The 17,322-nt window shown below is 36.3% G+C and overlaps 4 protein-coding genes and 2 long non-coding RNA genes across 6 annotated transcripts; 3 read left to right on the top strand and 3 right to left on the bottom strand.

Annotated features, from left to right (window-relative positions):
* Positions 1-495: 495 nt before the first annotated feature.
* Positions 496-2,402, top strand: LOC110862996. The gene is made up of 4 exons (XM_022112206.2): positions 496-756; positions 847-918; positions 1,017-1,130; positions 1,203-2,402. The coding sequence occupies exons 1-4, from the start codon at positions 664-666 to the stop codon at positions 1,491-1,493; spliced, it is 570 nt and encodes a 189-aa protein (XP_021967898.1). The 5' UTR covers positions 496-663; the 3' UTR covers positions 1,494-2,402.
* Positions 2,403-4,147: 1,745 nt separating this feature from the next.
* LOC110842089 lies at positions 4,148-4,599 on the bottom strand. The gene is made up of 2 exons (XR_002547289.2): positions 4,440-4,599; positions 4,148-4,356 (listed from the first exon to the last, which is right to left on the bottom strand). It is a non-coding gene; the product is annotated as an uncharacterized LOC110842089 (long non-coding RNA).
* Positions 4,600-6,016: 1,417 nt separating this feature from the next.
* On the top strand, positions 6,017-7,365 carry LOC110863117 (mucin-2). Its single transcript, XM_022112359.2, has 5 exons — positions 6,017-6,223; positions 6,314-6,415; positions 6,513-6,809; positions 6,878-7,015; positions 7,096-7,365. The coding sequence occupies exons 1-5, from the start codon at positions 6,110-6,112 to the stop codon at positions 7,312-7,314; spliced, it is 870 nt and encodes a 289-aa protein (XP_021968051.1). The 5' UTR covers positions 6,017-6,109; the 3' UTR covers positions 7,315-7,365.
* A 756-nt stretch (positions 7,366-8,121) lies between these two features.
* On the bottom strand, positions 8,122-10,335 carry LOC118433791. The gene is made up of 3 exons (XM_035846035.1): positions 9,934-10,335; positions 9,359-9,547; positions 8,122-9,276 (listed from the first exon to the last, which is right to left on the bottom strand). The coding sequence occupies exons 1-3, from the start codon at positions 9,991-9,993 to the stop codon at positions 8,854-8,856; spliced, it is 672 nt and encodes a 223-aa protein (XP_035701928.1). The 5' UTR covers positions 9,994-10,335; the 3' UTR covers positions 8,122-8,853.
* A 4,399-nt stretch (positions 10,336-14,734) lies between these two features.
* Positions 14,735-15,847, bottom strand: LOC118433792. Its single transcript, XM_035846036.1, has 4 exons — positions 15,657-15,847; positions 15,483-15,570; positions 15,283-15,395; positions 14,735-15,204 (listed from the first exon to the last, which is right to left on the bottom strand). The coding sequence occupies exons 1-4, from the start codon at positions 15,705-15,707 to the stop codon at positions 14,848-14,850; spliced, it is 609 nt and encodes a 202-aa protein (XP_035701929.1). The 5' UTR covers positions 15,708-15,847; the 3' UTR covers positions 14,735-14,847.
* A 102-nt stretch (positions 15,848-15,949) lies between these two features.
* On the top strand, positions 15,950-17,168 carry LOC110841950. Its single transcript, XR_004833581.1, has 2 exons — positions 15,950-16,062; positions 16,128-17,168. It is a non-coding gene; the product is annotated as an uncharacterized LOC110841950 (long non-coding RNA).
* Positions 17,169-17,322: the final 154 nt, after the last annotated feature.

Consider the following 17,322-nt stretch of genomic DNA (forward strand, 5'->3'; position numbering starts at 1 on the left):
AATACATATTTACATCACAGAAGTCAAATGCCTAAATTTTCAGATTGCTAAGTTTTGATTGTATGAATCGATAAACTTTAGGTATTCATGATTAAGGATCACCTTTCTTCAGTTTACAGATTATTTAAACCTTATTCCTTTACATTTGCAGTAAAATACTAACGAGAATCATTTCTTCTTCAATTATCAACATGATGAGATTTCATCTCACACAATCAGATTTACTTACTGTATGTTTGTCGTAGTTTTAATCCTTTATACAGACTTTGCCTGAAACATCACGTTCATAGTAGTTCATACTGCATATTTAAGTACATAGGTATTTCTCCGAGCTTAAAAATGCATGGTGATAACATACCTGTTGCAATCCTTATTCCATTGACATTACATGTTTATGTCTCTGCAAATTGGCAAAGTCTGCCCGGGCAAGTATCGATCCGAGCTTGAATTCCCATAAGTTTTGGCGATTCGTCATACGCCAGTCATAACCATATTCGTGATATACTAGATTAAAATCCATCGACTCGTACGCATAAAATATGCTATCTCTCTTGCACAACTTTGCACTTTCTCTTCTACGCAGTTTCAATTAAGAAAGTCTCATAACAGAATACAGATCCTAATAGTTACACATTTTAATCAGTGAATATTTTACCCGAAATCATGACACTCGCTCCGACTGGTAAATTTTTTCCGGTATTTGGAAAATACTGTAGCTTGCGTGGCTGGGCAATTTCATTCGCCATTATTCAAACGGTACGTAATTATCTACTATAAAGTTCATAGTATAAACTAAATATGTTGCCAGGTAGCATGTTATTTAATGCTGTTTTTTTATGAGTGTAGGCTTATGATGGTTGTCATGTCGCTCTTGTTGTCATCCTGCTTACACGAGGGCTAGCTGGCGAAAGTGGAGGGGTGGGTATAAAATTATAACATTACAAATATGTAAAATATGCATATCTGTACATAGATTCATATTTATATGTAACATGCGTGATTATTTATTTACACAGCGTCACGGTCATATCGGACCCTGGTTCATGATAATGGTTGTGCTGCCAATAATCCTTGTGAAATTTCTGATTTTTAATCTGGCTTACTCTATTTTCTCGACAATCACAAAAGATGTAAGACTCAATTTTAGAAATCTATCTAAATTGAGAATTGCATCTATAAATATATGGATTTTAATACTGTAGGAATCTCGGAAAAGCATTTTTTCCTCGTTTAAGAAGTTTGTCTGCTTCAAATGTTTGCTGGTCCCGACCATGTTGCTGCTTGTCGGATTGCTTGCCGGATTTTCGAAACTGCTCGAGCCTGTCGTACTTGGATACGTGGCCATTGACGTGGGAATTTTTGCAATATGTGCAATCATCGTTGGATTTTATATCAAATCTGGAAGAATGAATCCAAGAGCAGCAGGATTGTATGAAGTTGACGAGAATTGCAATGTGGAAATTGAAGCTAAAGTTGATCCGGTGGATGTGTAATAGATATTCGGGACATGCATGAAAAATTTTAACGATGCATAAAATTGATGAGATAAATAGGACGTAAAGAATTTGAAATATTTTAGTTATGATGTCAATGAGTATATTTTTAAGTGTAAATTTTAATGGTTTAAAAGGTCTACAATAATACACTCTTAGTATTGAATCATTACCAACCGGAGTACATATACGTATAACTTCATCGGCATGGTAGTAACGGGCATCACCGTATAGTAATGAACTATACTGTTGTGGTAATCAAATTAACCACTCAGGAACAAACTATGACTAATCTGGGAGGAAGTTATTCCTAGATTTATACCAGCACGGAGTGTATATATGCATGACTTCATCACATTTTTAACAGTGTGTTATTAGCACTAGTTCTATTATGTGTAGATAATTTTTAGATTTTATTCTGTAAAATTACATATAGGAATTACAAATGGTGTGTCATCAGTCATCAATCTACATTCATAAATTAGATTTTAAGTTACAAGGGTTAAATTAACCTTCACTAATTTGTGTCTCAATTATGTAATTAATTAAATACGTATGTAAATGTATGCATGTAACGGGAAAAAAGGGTAAACAGATCTGTGTTTAACAAGATGACCAAAATCTTAGATACACTCAATTACGCGACTGAAAGGAACCTAATTAATCATTTGTGTAATTCCAAACTTTGTGTACATATGTTCGCGTAGCAAATTACAGACAAAATGATACATTTGTATGTAAGGAGGAAATTATTTTTCTTTAATCAAAATTTTCAGTATATTTACATGCAGGTGGACATTTCATTTACACCGAGATTTGTGCTAAATTTAGTCATAAATGGATGCTATTACCTGATGTTATAAACGTTATAAATGTTATAAATTGATGTTATGACAAGTGAAATATGAAGCTGACTTGTGTATTTGCATAATTTTCCAAATAATATGGCATATGTATGTATACTATTATGCCCTACAGTGCTCCGCCCTGATTTGAGAAGCTTAGAATTCTAAATATTTAAGAGTAACAAAATTATTTCGTTAACAAAAGTAAGGAAATAGTTTGTTGGACACAAAACTCCTGAACCACGAGCGGTGTCAAGGCTTCTACAAAGTTATTTCCAAACTGAATCTTTAAGGGTCCCAGAGATTTTAACATCCTCCTACTCATCTTTGAAATATTCTTCCACCTTTTGCAATCCAAGTTGTCGTTATCTTACTAATTTGCGCCGCAGTAGAAAAAATTAGTAGAGTCAGTAATAACATAACAATGTAGATCATAACGAAAATCGCGATAATGTAAAGGTTACCACCATCCAGCAAAATCTTAATCATGGCAAAGCACGCCATAATCTGAAGAAGGGGACTAAAAAGCGCAAATGTCAAGAAGATACGACCTCTGATACAAGAATCCAGAATTTTTTCAAAGATTTGCAACTCCCTATAAAACATTATCTGGTTTTTGAAAATATTATTTTTTACCAGACATCTACACTCCAACCATAGATCTGATATGCAGGTTGCTAAAATTATGAATGAAAATACTCCCCCCACTGAACATGCCACCTGACACGAGACAAATTCAAGGATGGCCAGACCGAATTGCATAATGTTTCCGTAAATCCACTGCAACTGGTTCAGGTTATCTTTGTCACAAAAGAGCGATGTTAAGAGAGGAGAAAAGCATGGGGTAATTAGAGATAGTGCGAAGGAGGAGATTGGGACCAGCAACATCGCAATTTCAATTAGTGCCAATCCACAATACAGACAATTTGAAATGATGACGACATCCTTTCCGTACTGCTTCGTAGAATCTGCGATTAAAATTCGTCTTTAGTAAATGATCAATTTCTCCTGTAATAACTAAACTTTTAATGTTTGATAACATACTTTCCTTCCCAAGGATAAAATTCAATAAAAGTATCGGAACAACGTCTGCTTTGATTTCAAACCTTAAAAGGATTGTTAACAAGTATGCACATGATATCGTAATCCCAACTGCTTTTTCAGCTAAACCAGAAGCTTTTGTATGAATGGAGTATAGCTGGCAAGCTAATTGCAGCAAGTTGACTCCAAGCCATACAAGGGCCATATTTTGCTTTGATTTATCACCAAGGATGAGTGTTTTGTAATTGTAGTCGTACGTCATAAAGACACAGTTGTAAAAATTTGTATATTTTAAGTGGCGTTTAATTCGACGAAGTACTTGAGGCAACATTTTGCACCAAAGTCCGACCGGATAATGAAGTTACATTTTAAAAGCAGAAATTTGGTCAGGATGTGTATGTGTACTTCCTCACTTGACAAATAAGTAATATTGACACAAGAATGGTAATTCACTACGTATAATGTAGAGGAATACTTAATCTTGACAAAATCTAACTGGCCCATTATGTTGACATTCTAAATAATTAAAAATAATATGCGCGTGGGCACATTGTAAATATATGTAATGAAACATACGTATTTGCATTTACGATCCTGTGAATCTTAAAATTACTTTGGTCCACATGCTAGAATATGGTTTAGTTTAAATAATAAATATATTTAAAACAAACAAAAGTTGGGCGTGGAAAGTCGATCCGTGTGTCACAACGACGTAATGGGACTTGATGAAAAGAAAATGCCGTATTTTGGCTAAATAATGCTCCCGTATTCAAATTTGCAAGTTAATGATTTATTTTCCAATTGATCTCAATTATCTGTAGTAAATACCCTATGACCATGAATTACTTGCACATGCCGTAAGTATCAGTCAGTGCAACAACGGCACATGACAATCCATCGCAACATTTGCCAAGCGTGTCAAACATGCCCCCAAATTCGATCTTTGCGTTCAGACAGGCCATTCCACTGGAGAGACACTATTTTATAAAGCATAGACTTGTTTTGATTAAAATTATCTTTAAAATATAAAGGATCAAGATAAGATATGTTGTATTAATACCTGTAATGCCAGTCCATTCGCAGCAGCAGCGAAAAGAGCACAAACCAAGGCAATGATCAGAATAACCTTCATAATTTTTGTCGTTTTTTTAGAATTTTAAAGTGTACGAAATAGGCAGGAAAGTAAATATGAAAGTTAAATGGTCCGACGATTCGGTTTTATATGAAACTTATTCAAATAATTATTCAAATTATATAAATTTGTTTCTATTCATCAATGTGAGATACATATTGTTAGCTTAGGGTTTTATAATTCTTCTATTGTACTTACCACCTGCAGGACTGTGTGCACACCCTCCCATCGAGGGTGTGCAATGCTGGGTAACGTGTTAAAGTTAGATAAGCTATTAGATAATCAAGGTACGAATGACATATCTTCTAGCTTTTCAATAATAAATATGCTATTTTTGATTTTCACCAAATATTTAAATTTTTAAACACATACGTAAAAGAATGAAATCTGATCTAAACTTGAAATTATGTACCATGGTACATCCATATTCTATAACCTGCCATATTTTTTTAAATAATTGCAAGAAAGAGTAAATATTGTTCAATTGTGTTTAGATAAATTGATAAATATTGCAGATTTGATGGTATAATGTTGGCAATCCTAAATTTTTTTGTGGTTAATGTATACTAACAAGCTTACATATTTACATGCATACATATTTACAGAATGACGTTATTAGTACATTTGTACTTATTTGCGGTACTGAAGGCTTAATTTTAACAAAGCACTCATTTTGATTTAATAAATACATGTCGACTTAAGGAAATTGTCATTCCCTTCGACAGGATCGATGGACTAATCCTACGGAGGATAAGATGACCCTATGATAGGTATGTATGTATGTAGGTAGGTACATACAGTGTCAATAAGTGATGATAATTGATTACATTTTTTTGTAATAATTGCAAAATCTGGAATGATCAAGTTACACATACATATTTAACATATTCCAGTCGATTCGATTTCACATGCCAAACGAGTTCGCCAAACTGAATTGATTGATCGGAAAACACCAAGTTGAATTGAATGTGACATGACAGTTAAAAGAGCAGCAGACACGTGAAAATCTATACGTGCGTGCATGCAGATTGAAGTGGAAGTTGGGTTGGTCAATGTTGACCAAGTAAAATAAAACGAGGCGTCGGCACCTACTGATGCGTACGAGCAGGTGAATGAATTATTTAGGAATTGCGTATGCATAAATACTTAAGAGGCAAGACTTCAAAAAACTGCCTACGTAAATGTTTACAGAAAATTAACCCTCAATCACAACAGGTAACATTTAATTAACTCTCGGTCTCTAATTCTTCACTAATCTGCACAATTAGTTAACGTCACTCTCACGCTTGAAATTGATAATCCATCACACCGAATTGACAACTTCTCCATCGATTATCGCGCAGTGTCAACATTGCTTGACGCAACTGGTCAACACAATCCACACTTGACATCGTAAACCAACAAATTCCATGTCAAAGTTTCCATGCTTATCTCTAACAATTGGCGATGAACGACTATCGTCACATTCTATCCCAACTTTTCGTATATAATGACCCAATGTCATCGGATAATTGTCAGTATCGCTCTGGAAGAACGAAAGCAACAAGTTTAAACAGTGTTAAAATTTAAATCGCAATTATTTTATAAGACAATTTGCAATGTCACCTTCAAAAATTCTAGTTTGCTTGTTCTTCGTAGTCTTCTCTGTGCAGACTGCTTTCTCGCAGATTGAGGTCACACTACCATCGCAATGCGGTTTAGTGGAGGATGAGGTGAGATATAAAACTGGGTCCTAAAATTAGTAAAAATTAGATTTTTGAACTGAATAAGATTTTATATTTGTATTTTTTTTAATTTTGCAGTATATGGGCTATTGTCCACCGTGGGAAGGAGGTCAACCTACCTATCATCCATACCCGTATGACTGCAGAAAGTTCCTGGAGTGCACAAACGGTGTAGTTCGGGTATGTCATTTCATTTCATTTATAAACATTATTCGGGCATACCTTCATAATTACATATTTTGCATATAAATAATTATGCATTTCGATTTTATTTCAGGCTCAGTGTTGTGCAAACGGTACCGTCTGGGATCAGTCGCTGTTAGTCTGTAACCATGAGTCCACGACTCCATGCATCATTTTCACTACCCCACCACCCACCACGCCAACAACCACACCCACGACCACTCCTACTACTACGCCCACAACTACACCGACAACTACGCCCACAACCACGCCAACCACCACGCCTACAACTACTCCCACAACCACACCGACGACAACACCAACCACGACCACCACGACCACAACAACCACGACAACCACGACAACGACACCAGCACCAACAACTACAGAGGTAAGGTTACAGTAGAAAAATTTGCATAGTCCTGTACACGAATGGGTCAATAATTGTTGAATTTCCAGGATCCAATTACATGGATTTGTCCAGAAGGTTATGAAGGACCAATGGCCCACCCGTATGATTGCCACTTTTTCTATATCTGCGATCCAGGCCGTCGTCCGTGTCTTATCGAGTGTGCCGCTGACCTGTACTACGACCCGGTAAGAATTTAAATATTTGGGTAAATTAAAATATCTAATCCTGAGAATGCTGATCATAAAATTCTCTTTTCCAAAAATAGGACACTGAGCAGTGTGACTGGCCCTTCAATGTGCCATCCTGCAGCGGAGGTACTCCTCCACCTGGCACGCCCACACCTAAACCACGCACAACGACTGCCTTGATGAATTACAAGAACCTGGCGAGATCTAATGTGCAAGAACTTTTACAGGATCCTTGTGCTGGTGATGAGACGGTTCTCAAGTTCATTAAGAAATCGAATGCTAAATACTTTTCGTAATTGTTAAAATATTTTTATAGAAACAGTATTATTAAGTTTTGTATTTATAAACAAGGTCCCTAAAAAGGGGAAATCTTAGTGAGGGAGTGCAATCACAACTAATAAATAAAATTAGATTGGAGAATTTTTGCATCACCGCTCTCGGTACTATTTTTACTGGATGCAGTATAAATTTTTCTTTGCATATGCATGAATTGTTAGTTTTATTGAATAAATTGAGGAAGAAATACATTTTTACTGTGTAGTGAACGAGAAGTGGGTTAAATTAACTGAGGTAGATATGTAAGATATAATGACTAAATAATTATGAGCTACGTATTTGTTTAAAAAAATATACAAATTTCAATTTCATATATTAATTTGGCTACTCTATGCAAAATCATCGAACCTTTTGAGGGAGCAAGTGTTCTATTTAAACGATTAATTCTTCCAGTAAAAATGGTACCGAGAGCGGTGATGCAAAATTCTCCAGTCTAATTTTATTTATTAGTTGTGATTGCACTCCCTCACTAAGATTTCCCCTTTTTAGGGACCTTGTTTATTTATAACTTTTAATTGGGTAATTAGATTGCCCATTGGATAACTGCATTGCACTACCCCTTTTCAGTAGTTTGATGCGGAATAATTTTATTAAATGCTGGGTGTTTAAAATTGAATAAATCCGTTATTTCTTAACCGATTTATATCATTTTGGTCAAAATGTCCGGCCTAGATTACTAAACACCTGATCTGGAGGTGCAAACCCAACAACAACAATTTCACGCAGTTTACCAAGCATGTTACAGAAACGACTAGTTGTGCTGTTTACAGTTTTGAATGTAATTTGTTTTCAATTTATTAGTCTTGCGTCGTTGTCAATGGCAATGATTCGTAGCACGAGCAGGAATTTCTGAACTTCAAATTGGAATAACTAAGCCAATTCTTAACAGATTTTGATATATTTATGCTTTAAATTTTCGGGATAAACTGCCCTACAATTCGTGGGTATCAAACTGTTGATAACGTTTGCTAGTAACCAGCAATAATTACAAATGTGTTTCTAAGGCTACATTTTTGCCCATAATTCCGGTCAAGATCACGTAATCGCTTAGTCGGATCAGATCCCATTTCTATATTATGCAACAATAATCGGTGCAAAATTTCATCAAAATCGGTTGAGAAATGACTGAGATATCGCAGATGGTCACTTTTTTGGGGTGGGTCAAATGCATACTTAGTAATTTTTTTCGTTGTTAGGTATTTGCCTCACTAAGAAAAATGGATTTTTGTGTATAAAGTGTTAATAAACATCTCAGAAAAATATTGAAAATAATTAATTTAGTTAAATAACTCTTGCATAACAGGTCATCATCATATATAATTTTACTGTAAAATAAGTGCAGATCATAACGTACTGGCAGATGTCCTAATATGATTATTTTAAATAAAAACTCCTTAAAACAAGCATTTATAATAATTAACAAATAATAGGCATGATTAGTAGGATACTGGCCTTAGTTGACTCTTCCTCATTTTCCAACCCCACCGACCAGACAACTTTCACGGGAAGCACGAGTTGGACAGACAAAAATAGAGACCAAATAATAAAACCTTGAGCCAATAAAGGGCACAAAATTTGAGCAAAAGTATTAAGAATTTCGAAAATTTTAGGATTATCTTAATCAGTGTCAACTTCTTAATATTTGGAACTAAGACAGGTACAAGAGCGATCGCTTTAGTCGGCGTTGGAGCTGGCGTTGGCACAACACATGCTTGTGGAGGACAGTAACAAGTACAAATTTTCGCAAATGAGCTAAAGCTTCCGAAAATTGGTCCCATGTAAACTTCACCACAAATCCGGCCAATTCCTCCCGGGCAGAGATTTGTGCAACCGGCGATGCAATTTGGTAAAGCGTTGACGTCCGTATCCGCGGGATCCGTAACAAAAGGGGGACATTGATCCCCAAACTGATTGGTGGGTGCCTGCAAAATTAGCATTACGCAATTGCAAACACTTATATTTGGTTCGGTACTAATAATATTTTGTGTCACAAGTATTTATTACAGCGGAACCGCAAGGATGATTACACTGACAGAGGCCAGTCGCAGTGCAAACACCTTGTCCTGGTTGGGGAGCAGTCATCAAATCAAAACCGCATGAATGATAGCAAAAGGAATGCTGAACTGGGGCGTTTGTCTCATGTCGAAGAATTAGAGGGTCGTTACAATCCCGGATGAACGTTTGGCAGTTTACCTATGGAAATAAATTATGGTAAAATTGGAAATTCCAATTTTAAATATTTTAATTGAAGAAATGGAGTAGGCTCATATGCATGTACATGTATCCCTTCAGGGTACTTTCTAATACATCCAGATGTACGTTTTTAGATTCAGCAGTAAATTTCCATCCAGAAAAGATCTATGTTCAGGACGTTGAATATCTTCAGATTATTTTTAGTTTTGAGTTAAAATCTAGTAGAAATATCCACAACTACGTACTTTTGTATGTATAACCAAAGGTCTGAAGAAGTACCTCATTCTGGACTCACATTTTACGTGTTTCTTAAAGCAAATTTGATGCTGAATTCAAAAAAGATATCTCCACAATTGTTCTCATACCTTAAGAATTTATTGGCTTACATTGTTATTCGCAATGAGCAGTAGGGATGTGATGATGGTGACGATGATAACTTTTAGCATTGTACTATGCGCTTTTCACTTTGTACATTCCGGTTGTACATAAAATTGTACAGAATCCGTCAAAATTATTGGGCAGTCAGCATTTTCTGGGAAGATTTTAACTTTCAAAATCCATCTTCAATTTAAAAGATTGAAGTATGCGAAATTTTCCGTCTGATTTACTTTCCAGTCACCAGTTTAAGAAAGTGTATGTCACTTTAGTTTCGAAAGCGAAATCTTTTTAGGCACTAAATTTATCCACAACACTTTTACTCTACCAGCTTTCATCGTCTAACTGATTCTCCTAAAAAAGCCGAAGGTTTTAATACTTGGTCCATTTATTATACTTACATAAAGACTAAATCGTGCTGATGGTGATCATTAGTAAGTCGTGAAATGACCAACATACTCGCAAATGTAATGAAAGATACAAATGTGCCAAACTACCCGAAGTTGTAGCATTAATTATAAGTAACTCCCAGAATAATACAGACTAACAGGAATGGATTGAATCCTCATGGGCAAAACATAATTAATTAATTACTCCCCACTTGCATTCCTCATTACTTGAATACAGTTTGTCAGTATAGATGAGTGCATTGCGAAATTCGCAATGCGAATGCGTGCATGTGTATGTACATAAGTAAATACGAAATTGGTTGCAGTCGCAAGATCGACAGTAACATTCGTATTTATTGCTTTAACTCTTTCGCTTTCTTTGCAAAATAAATCTCGCCCCGTCCTAATTGTGTTTACGTCTCGTCGTGCCGTGGGATGAAAATAAGATGATAAATATTATTTACCTTCAAATTAGTCTTCTTGACATAGTGGGAGCAGAATGCTTTCGGGACTACCTCAACCTCAACCAGGGTTCCTAATACTTAATTCGAGGTTTTATGGCTAAAAAGCTGGGGGACACGTTTGGTTTTAGGTACCTCAGCACAATATAATAATTTGTCAAGATAATTCTAAAAAATAATGAAATCGTCAAGATTTAGGACACGTTCTTATCCGGCCTTCTTAAATTTTATAATGATAAATGCAAATCGGACCATAATCTTGCTTACATACCCCAAAAATTATAGGACTGATAGAAAGAAATGGTATTCTATAAATGATGGGCAACGGGTGTCGCCGACAATGGGAAATGAACCAAGAAACCTGTAATCAGGGGAGTTAAAGAGCAAGTGTTGTTGGCGAAGGTGACGGAGCATTTTTTTGTAAATAAATACTTAGGCTGCTATTAGGATGACCAAATGAGATGCGAGTGGTTGATGAATAGGACGCATTAAGGTGTTGGGTAGCAAGGATAATTTAAGAATCGGGCCGAGATTGTGGCGTTTAATAGTGCGTACTAATTTATGACAGATGCGGTGCGAATTAAATAAATAAGGACTGCAGTGAGTTGTCAAAATACTTGAAATATGTACTTGTAAATCTGATTTTTTATGTTGCTTAGTTTTGATATTTACTTTCCTTTTTCTTTTCTTTTATTTTCTTATCAAGTACCTGAAACTTGTCATTCACATGGCGTGGTAAAAACAATATGTTAGTGGGAATAGCAGAGGAAAATTATAAGCGAATCTCTTCACCAATGGAAGGACTGTTGAATGGAGGTTTCTTTATGGTCATTACCTTGACTAAATAAATATTTAGATCTGCAGCGAAGAAAGTTACGCACCTTTACAAATTTATTTACCATTAGAAACTCTAATTTATGCACTATATTTGTAACGAATAATTTATTACCAAGAGAAAGTTCACAAACACCGTGCATTTGAAACAAATACATCGTTATACATACATACATACATACATACATACACACACTAGAATTGCGCCTTGCTCTATGCTTTCGTTTGAAGTCCGAACTTTTTTCTCGATTAGTAGTGTCAATATTCTACTTTCAAGGTATTTAGCAATTTTACAAGTAAATGAACTAATCCTAATCCTAAGCAGGGAATAAATCTTGCTCGCACCGCTTATGGGCCGGTGCGAGCAAGATTTATTCCCTGATCCTAAGTACTTACATTTTTCGGATAACTTAATAGTGGTAGTCAAGGTTAAGAATTATAATCGATTACGCTGATAAACTTTACGTGTAACTTTTCTACATTTTAATTTCAGTCCTCCGCTTAACCAACAAAGTAGCTCTGCCACAAATACCAGGGCACAAATGACACTACAAAAATTCAAAATGACCATAATCGTTGAAACATTGGACCTCAGCCCAAGACCGTCACCACCAGCGCCGGTAGCTTCCACCGTCCCATTGTCAAACTGCTGAAACAATTTTTTCCTCAAGCCATACTTTTCATACAGCACTTTCCAGTACAAATATATCCCGGACATCGCCATGACTTGTAGCCTCGTCACGATGTCCTCCATAATTCTTGGATCGCCATTTTGCGCCACTGGCGACCATATCCATCCCTTCTGCCCCGTCTCAAGATAAGGCCTCTCACCTTGGACAAAAACCTTCCCTGTTACGGCGCTCGCCCAGGGCAGGATCCTCTCAATATTCTCTCTCGTGTCAACATACGCCTTGTTTCCACAATTTGGTGTCAATTTTCCCATAAAATGACTCGGATACTGATACGCCAAACTTTTCAGGTACACGAAACCTTTCCCCTCACTTCTTTGCAATGCTTTTTCTGCTATGTTTGCGTATGGACTATGCGATCCGGCAATGTTCCATAGGTCAATGGCGACATCCGGTATAGCTTCCCCAGCTGCAGGATTGTCATAGTAGACGAGTCGATCCTCCCGAATGACGGGACTGAACAAGGTGAAATTTTCAATCTGACCAAAATTCGTGTACGGCGAAGTCGAACGCCACGGCGTAATGACTTCCGAAGTAAAGAGGGACTTGTACTCTGTTGTTATCACAAGACTGGAAAACCACCACGTGATGAATAAGTATTTCTCCCACGTGTTCAGTATCACGACGGGAGTATAGTTTTCAAACCAGGATGACATCAAGGTCAGCCCCGTCTTTGCGAAAAGTTGAACAAGTGAAACTCTGCTTTCTATTTCTCTGCGCATAATCACAATTATCGTCGTACTTGTCGCCAGACTGGTCACCAAGGCAATCCCGACCCATGGTTGAAGGGTGGCCGTGTAAAATCTAAAGTTCATTTTAGACGCGACCCCTGCACAAGTGATAAAGTTGTACTGCACTTCGCTGACCGGTATGATAAAAATGTTGCCACTTTCATGGTCCCAAATACGTCCGATTGTTTCAAGGACGGGAATTATCATGGTGTACGTGGTTGGCCGCCAGGTTGGTGGAATTTCTGGCAGCGCGGAAACGTTTATCGATTTTATGGTAGATTCCAACATGACGAAGTGCATGTATTGCATGAAGGTAAAGGTTTTTAAGGAAATTGATGCTCTAGAAAGGTAAGAAATTGGGAGAAATGAGTCCTTCGTGGGAAATATTTTTACCAAATGGTTGACCACCTCGGGTAACGAGTGTCTATGCAGCTCATCCGATCCGGAGTGGCGGATGGGGAATTGGAGGGGGTTAGAGAGGACGAAGGTAAGAACGGAGATGGATTCTATTTTGATGAGGTATTTCATCAGAGTCCAGTGATCCTGATATTGGGTAGGGTTAATCTTAATCATAGTATTTACTGGACAATGGAGGCAGAGGTAGGGTACACTTTTTGAATGGTTGGAGATGGTGGCACTTTCAATTAAAAATACTTTACCACGCTTATTAGATCCCGCAAGGTTGGTTAAGTGTTGAATAGAATCGTCTATTTTGTCTTTGGGGAAAACAAAAATGAAAACCGAATATAGTGTAGGGGAGAATTTTGAAAGTTGAGTAGCAAAGATTTCTGCGACCCAATATCTTCTACCCACTCGTGTCACAGTTTCCAAGTTGAGGATAATGTGGAGAAAGCAGATCCCCTCGTTTTGTTGATGTAGGTTTCTGAGTAATATGGGACGAAGTTGATATTCGGAATTTTGACTAATTTCAATCGTTTTGTTAGTGAAAATTTGCACAGGTAAATCAGTTTGGGATGATATAATAGGAGTGAAAGTGTCGAGAGGAAGGGAATTGTTGTGCAATAATATTCTGGTAAAAGTAAGGAAACACGATGAAAAGTATGTTAAAATATTAATCCCTGTGCAACTAACTGGTAAAAAATGGAGTAATAAATTGATTTTGTGAAAAAGTTTCATTGCGAAATACATGTACTAACTTTATAGACATGATAGTGGTATAAATTGTTTAATATATGCGAAAGGAAATAATTTTTAGCGATAATCTTGCTTGTGGCCAGATGGGCGAGGCGTTATTTAAAGTATTTCTTGGGATGGATCTCGATCATTTATCCTTGTGTGGAGGGTGTGAAATTATATTTGCATAGTTATTGATCAGAAAAGTCCTTTAGTTTGTGACTTGAGGAGTTCCTAGAATTTTGGATGCACACATTTTATGCACATATTTAAGATTTGTTATTAGTTATTTAAATTTAACTGTGGATCAACTATAAAAATATTTATTTGTTCAACAAGCTTGACAAAGTTTGAATTATAAACATAAAGTTTAAATTAAAATAATTGTACGTGCATATGGCAGTTTTTTCGTAAAAATAATAAAAAATTGGAAGGATTTATATATGAAACTAATTTGTTGAAGCGTGAATTCATTCTGGCTGTGAAACCTACATTGAACTTTATTGTCGTATTGTTTGTACCTATGTATGTAAATATGTTGCTGAAGACTAGGACATACAAACTACATGCGAAATTATGTTTCATGTGTCTTGCGATTTAATTTCCAGATTTTATAATAAACATGTGTGTCACCCAGCATTATACTAATTTTACATATGTAGTTCATAGGATACATACATACACTATTTAGATACATTCCATTTTCAAACAACAACTACAACAACAAATGCAACAATCCACACCATCAAGACTCGTAGTTTCTCTAAGTCTGGTGTTAAGCCGTGGAATAGCACCAGAGGGAGGAGGTTCTACTTGGCTTGGTGTTGGTGGGGGCGGCTGTAATCCGGATCGCTTAATTATAATTTTCAGACTGACCCAAAAAAATATTTGTACAATTGATCCCCAAATAACGACTAAGTAATATGGATAATAATATCCATCCCCATGTTTCCCTTGGATTGCGAGTGTAACACCGATACATAGACAGACAACACACGAAAGCATTGTGCAAGTCGAACAACGATTTGCTAATCCAAAAAGTTTCTGAAATTTACATCGTGCAAAAAACTTTGAGATTGCAATTTGTGTTTACATACATATGCACATAAGTCAGTCTATTACCTGACTGGCCGTTGCTGGAGTTACATTGTAGAAAAAGTGAAGACAAAATATTGCAAAAAATGTTGTCAGGAAAATTATGCAACATCCAGAGCCAAACCTGGCCACTTGAGCCACTGAAACAAACAAAATTTATAAACTTCTTCTTAAAAAGCAAATTTTCTAATAATTTTTAAGATCACTAATATAATAGTTCGTGTTACGTTCAGCATATTCCGAGGAGTGGGGGATTTTTGTGACGCCTTTTAATCCAGTTCTTATTAACTCGATCACCAGCAACAAACCAATAACCTACATAAAATAATAAGAAATACGAATATCATGAGAAAGTGGTGTATTAAGTATGTATGTATGAAAGTCACAACTTATTTCCATACAATATATGTTAGTCCAGTTAGCAGAATTCCTATCTTTAGTGAAAAGCACATTTATATGAGACAGAAATTTGTAGTTTCAAAACATTAAAAAAGGGCACAATAAATCTCTACTTATCTTACTTTTGATAAATAATTTCAAATTATAATAAATAAGCAACTCGAACGAAATGGGATCCCTGACTGAAACTGAACAAAGCTTTATTCACTTGCGAAATGAAGAGAAAGTAGAAATCCGAGAAAAAACACGGCTCCACTCTGCCGGATTCTCAAAATCGATAAGTACGTATTGATCCGCACTTCTCCGCTCTACTTTCTCCTGTCAACTCTACAAGTAGTAGCCATGCGTTACGTCAATCTGGCCCAGGTCGGTCATCTCTCCTACGTCTCAAGGAGGAATTTCGCCAAGGTAAACCCAGTTTCATGCAATAATTACGCAATAACGGAAATCTTAATTGTACATTAATTCTTAAGTCCAGACTTGACTGAACCATCTCACAAGATGGGAAAACCTGGTATTTCATCGCCCTCCTCCACCACCGAGGAGACAGCGCTTCTCCAGCCGACGAAACATTCCTCCAAACCTGCGACCAGGATTTCGATAACTTTGCTAAACTCAAACCCAGACAGCATCCTTGCCGCCGAAATAATTGCGACAAGGGGGAGAATTCCTGTCGCCCTAAAATGCCCATCCTGCTCAAATGTGGTGGAAGCCACGCAGATCGAGAAAGTTAGAAATGTGGAACTCGCTTTTAAATTGCAGAAGCGTTGTGGAGCTTTATTCGGTGGGATGGTGATCATCACGTGGATCGTTTACGGGTTGGATTATCTCTTCACGAGTGCACCATTGGCCACGGAGGAGGAGTGGTGGACCTTCGTAAAGACGAGTTTACTGTATCAGACTTTCGTTATTGGGTGTGGGGCTCTGTATTTGACAATTTACTACTTCTCCAATTGTAGCAAGTATCGAGATGTGGTACATTATTGTAGCGTTTGCGAGTTTAGATTGGGGCGAAATAATGGATTGGATGATTATAAGAAGGACAAATGCTGGCCAAGGTTTATGCAGATTACTTAAAACTGATGTGGAAAATTTCTCCGTGCTAAATATTCAACGTTTCAGGGATTAATAATCAATTAATTTGAAAATCAGACAGATTATTCAATGTAATTTAGTTAAATAAATACAATCATGTAGTAGAATTCAGGTTGTCAAAGATTTATCATTATCAATGTCAAATTTTGAGCTTGCTAAAATCTCAGTGTTGTCCTTGCCAAAATATGCGTAACTATGCGTAATATTATATTACAATTTCCTTCCAAATTCAATAACAATTTAAAACGATAATATGTAATGTTCTATTCTATATTAATCGTAAATACGTTTAAAGTAACACGTGTATTGATTTAGCTCGGGCTAATTTAGAAATAATAATATAGTTGCTGGTTTGATTAATGTGATGTCACTTACGGGAAGTAATAATAAAACAGAATATTTTAATGTCTCTCCTAACACTTTATGGTTACAGACATGGTCATTAGCATCATGCCAGATATTTGCTGGAATCAATTAGATATTACGAATCGGTTACAAATTATTAGTAATTATTGACAGGACATGAACATTGTAGTCGTCAAGCTCCATGACGAAAGTAACCTTCAATTAAAG

Source organism: Folsomia candida, unplaced genomic scaffold (assembly GCF_002217175.1).
Source record: "Folsomia candida strain VU population unplaced genomic scaffold, ASM221717v1 Fcan01_Sc001, whole genome shotgun sequence".
NCBI lineage: Eukaryota > Metazoa > Arthropoda > Collembola > Entomobryomorpha > Isotomidae > Folsomia > Folsomia candida.

Excerpts from the sequence above, each read along its gene's own strand:
- LOC110862996 (XM_022112206.2), top strand. The coding sequence starts at position 664 with ATGACACTCGCTCCGACTGGTAAATTTTTTCCGGTATTTGGAAAATAC. Across the intron at positions 919-1,016 it reads TAGCTGGCGAAAGTGGAGGG|CGTCACGGTCATATCGGACC; the intron begins GTGGGTATAAAA and ends TTATTTACACAG. Across the intron at positions 1,131-1,202 it reads TCTCGACAATCACAAAAGAT|GAATCTCGGAAAAGCATTTT; the intron begins GTAAGACTCAAT and ends TTAATACTGTAG.
- LOC110863117 (XM_022112359.2), top strand. The coding sequence starts at position 6,110 with ATGTCACCTTCAAAAATTCTAGTTTGCTTGTTCTTCGTAGTCTTCTCT. Across the intron at positions 6,224-6,313 it reads GCGGTTTAGTGGAGGATGAG|TATATGGGCTATTGTCCACC; the intron begins GTGAGATATAAA and ends TTAATTTTGCAG. Across the intron at positions 7,016-7,095 it reads CTGACCTGTACTACGACCCG|GACACTGAGCAGTGTGACTG; the intron begins GTAAGAATTTAA and ends TTCCAAAAATAG.
- LOC118433791 (XM_035846035.1), bottom strand. The coding sequence starts at position 9,993 with ATGCTAAAAGTTATCATCGTCACCATCATCACATCCCTACTGCTCATT. Across the intron at positions 9,548-9,933 it reads TGCTCATTGCGAATAACAAT|GTAAACTGCCAAACGTTCAT; the intron begins GTAAGCCAATAA and ends TTATTTCCATAG. Across the intron at positions 9,277-9,358 it reads ATCATCCTTGCGGTTCCGCT|GCACCCACCAATCAGTTTGG; the intron begins GTAATAAATACT and ends CTAATTTTGCAG.
- LOC118433792 (XM_035846036.1), bottom strand. The coding sequence starts at position 15,707 with ATGTGCTTTTCACTAAAGATAGGAATTCTGCTAACTGGACTAACATAT. Across the intron at positions 15,571-15,656 it reads TAACTGGACTAACATATATT|GTTATTGGTTTGTTGCTGGT; the intron begins GTATGGAAATAA and ends TATTTTATGTAG. Across the intron at positions 15,396-15,482 it reads CTCCTCGGAATATGCTGAAC|TGGCTCAAGTGGCCAGGTTT; the intron begins GTAACACGAACT and ends TGTTTGTTTCAG.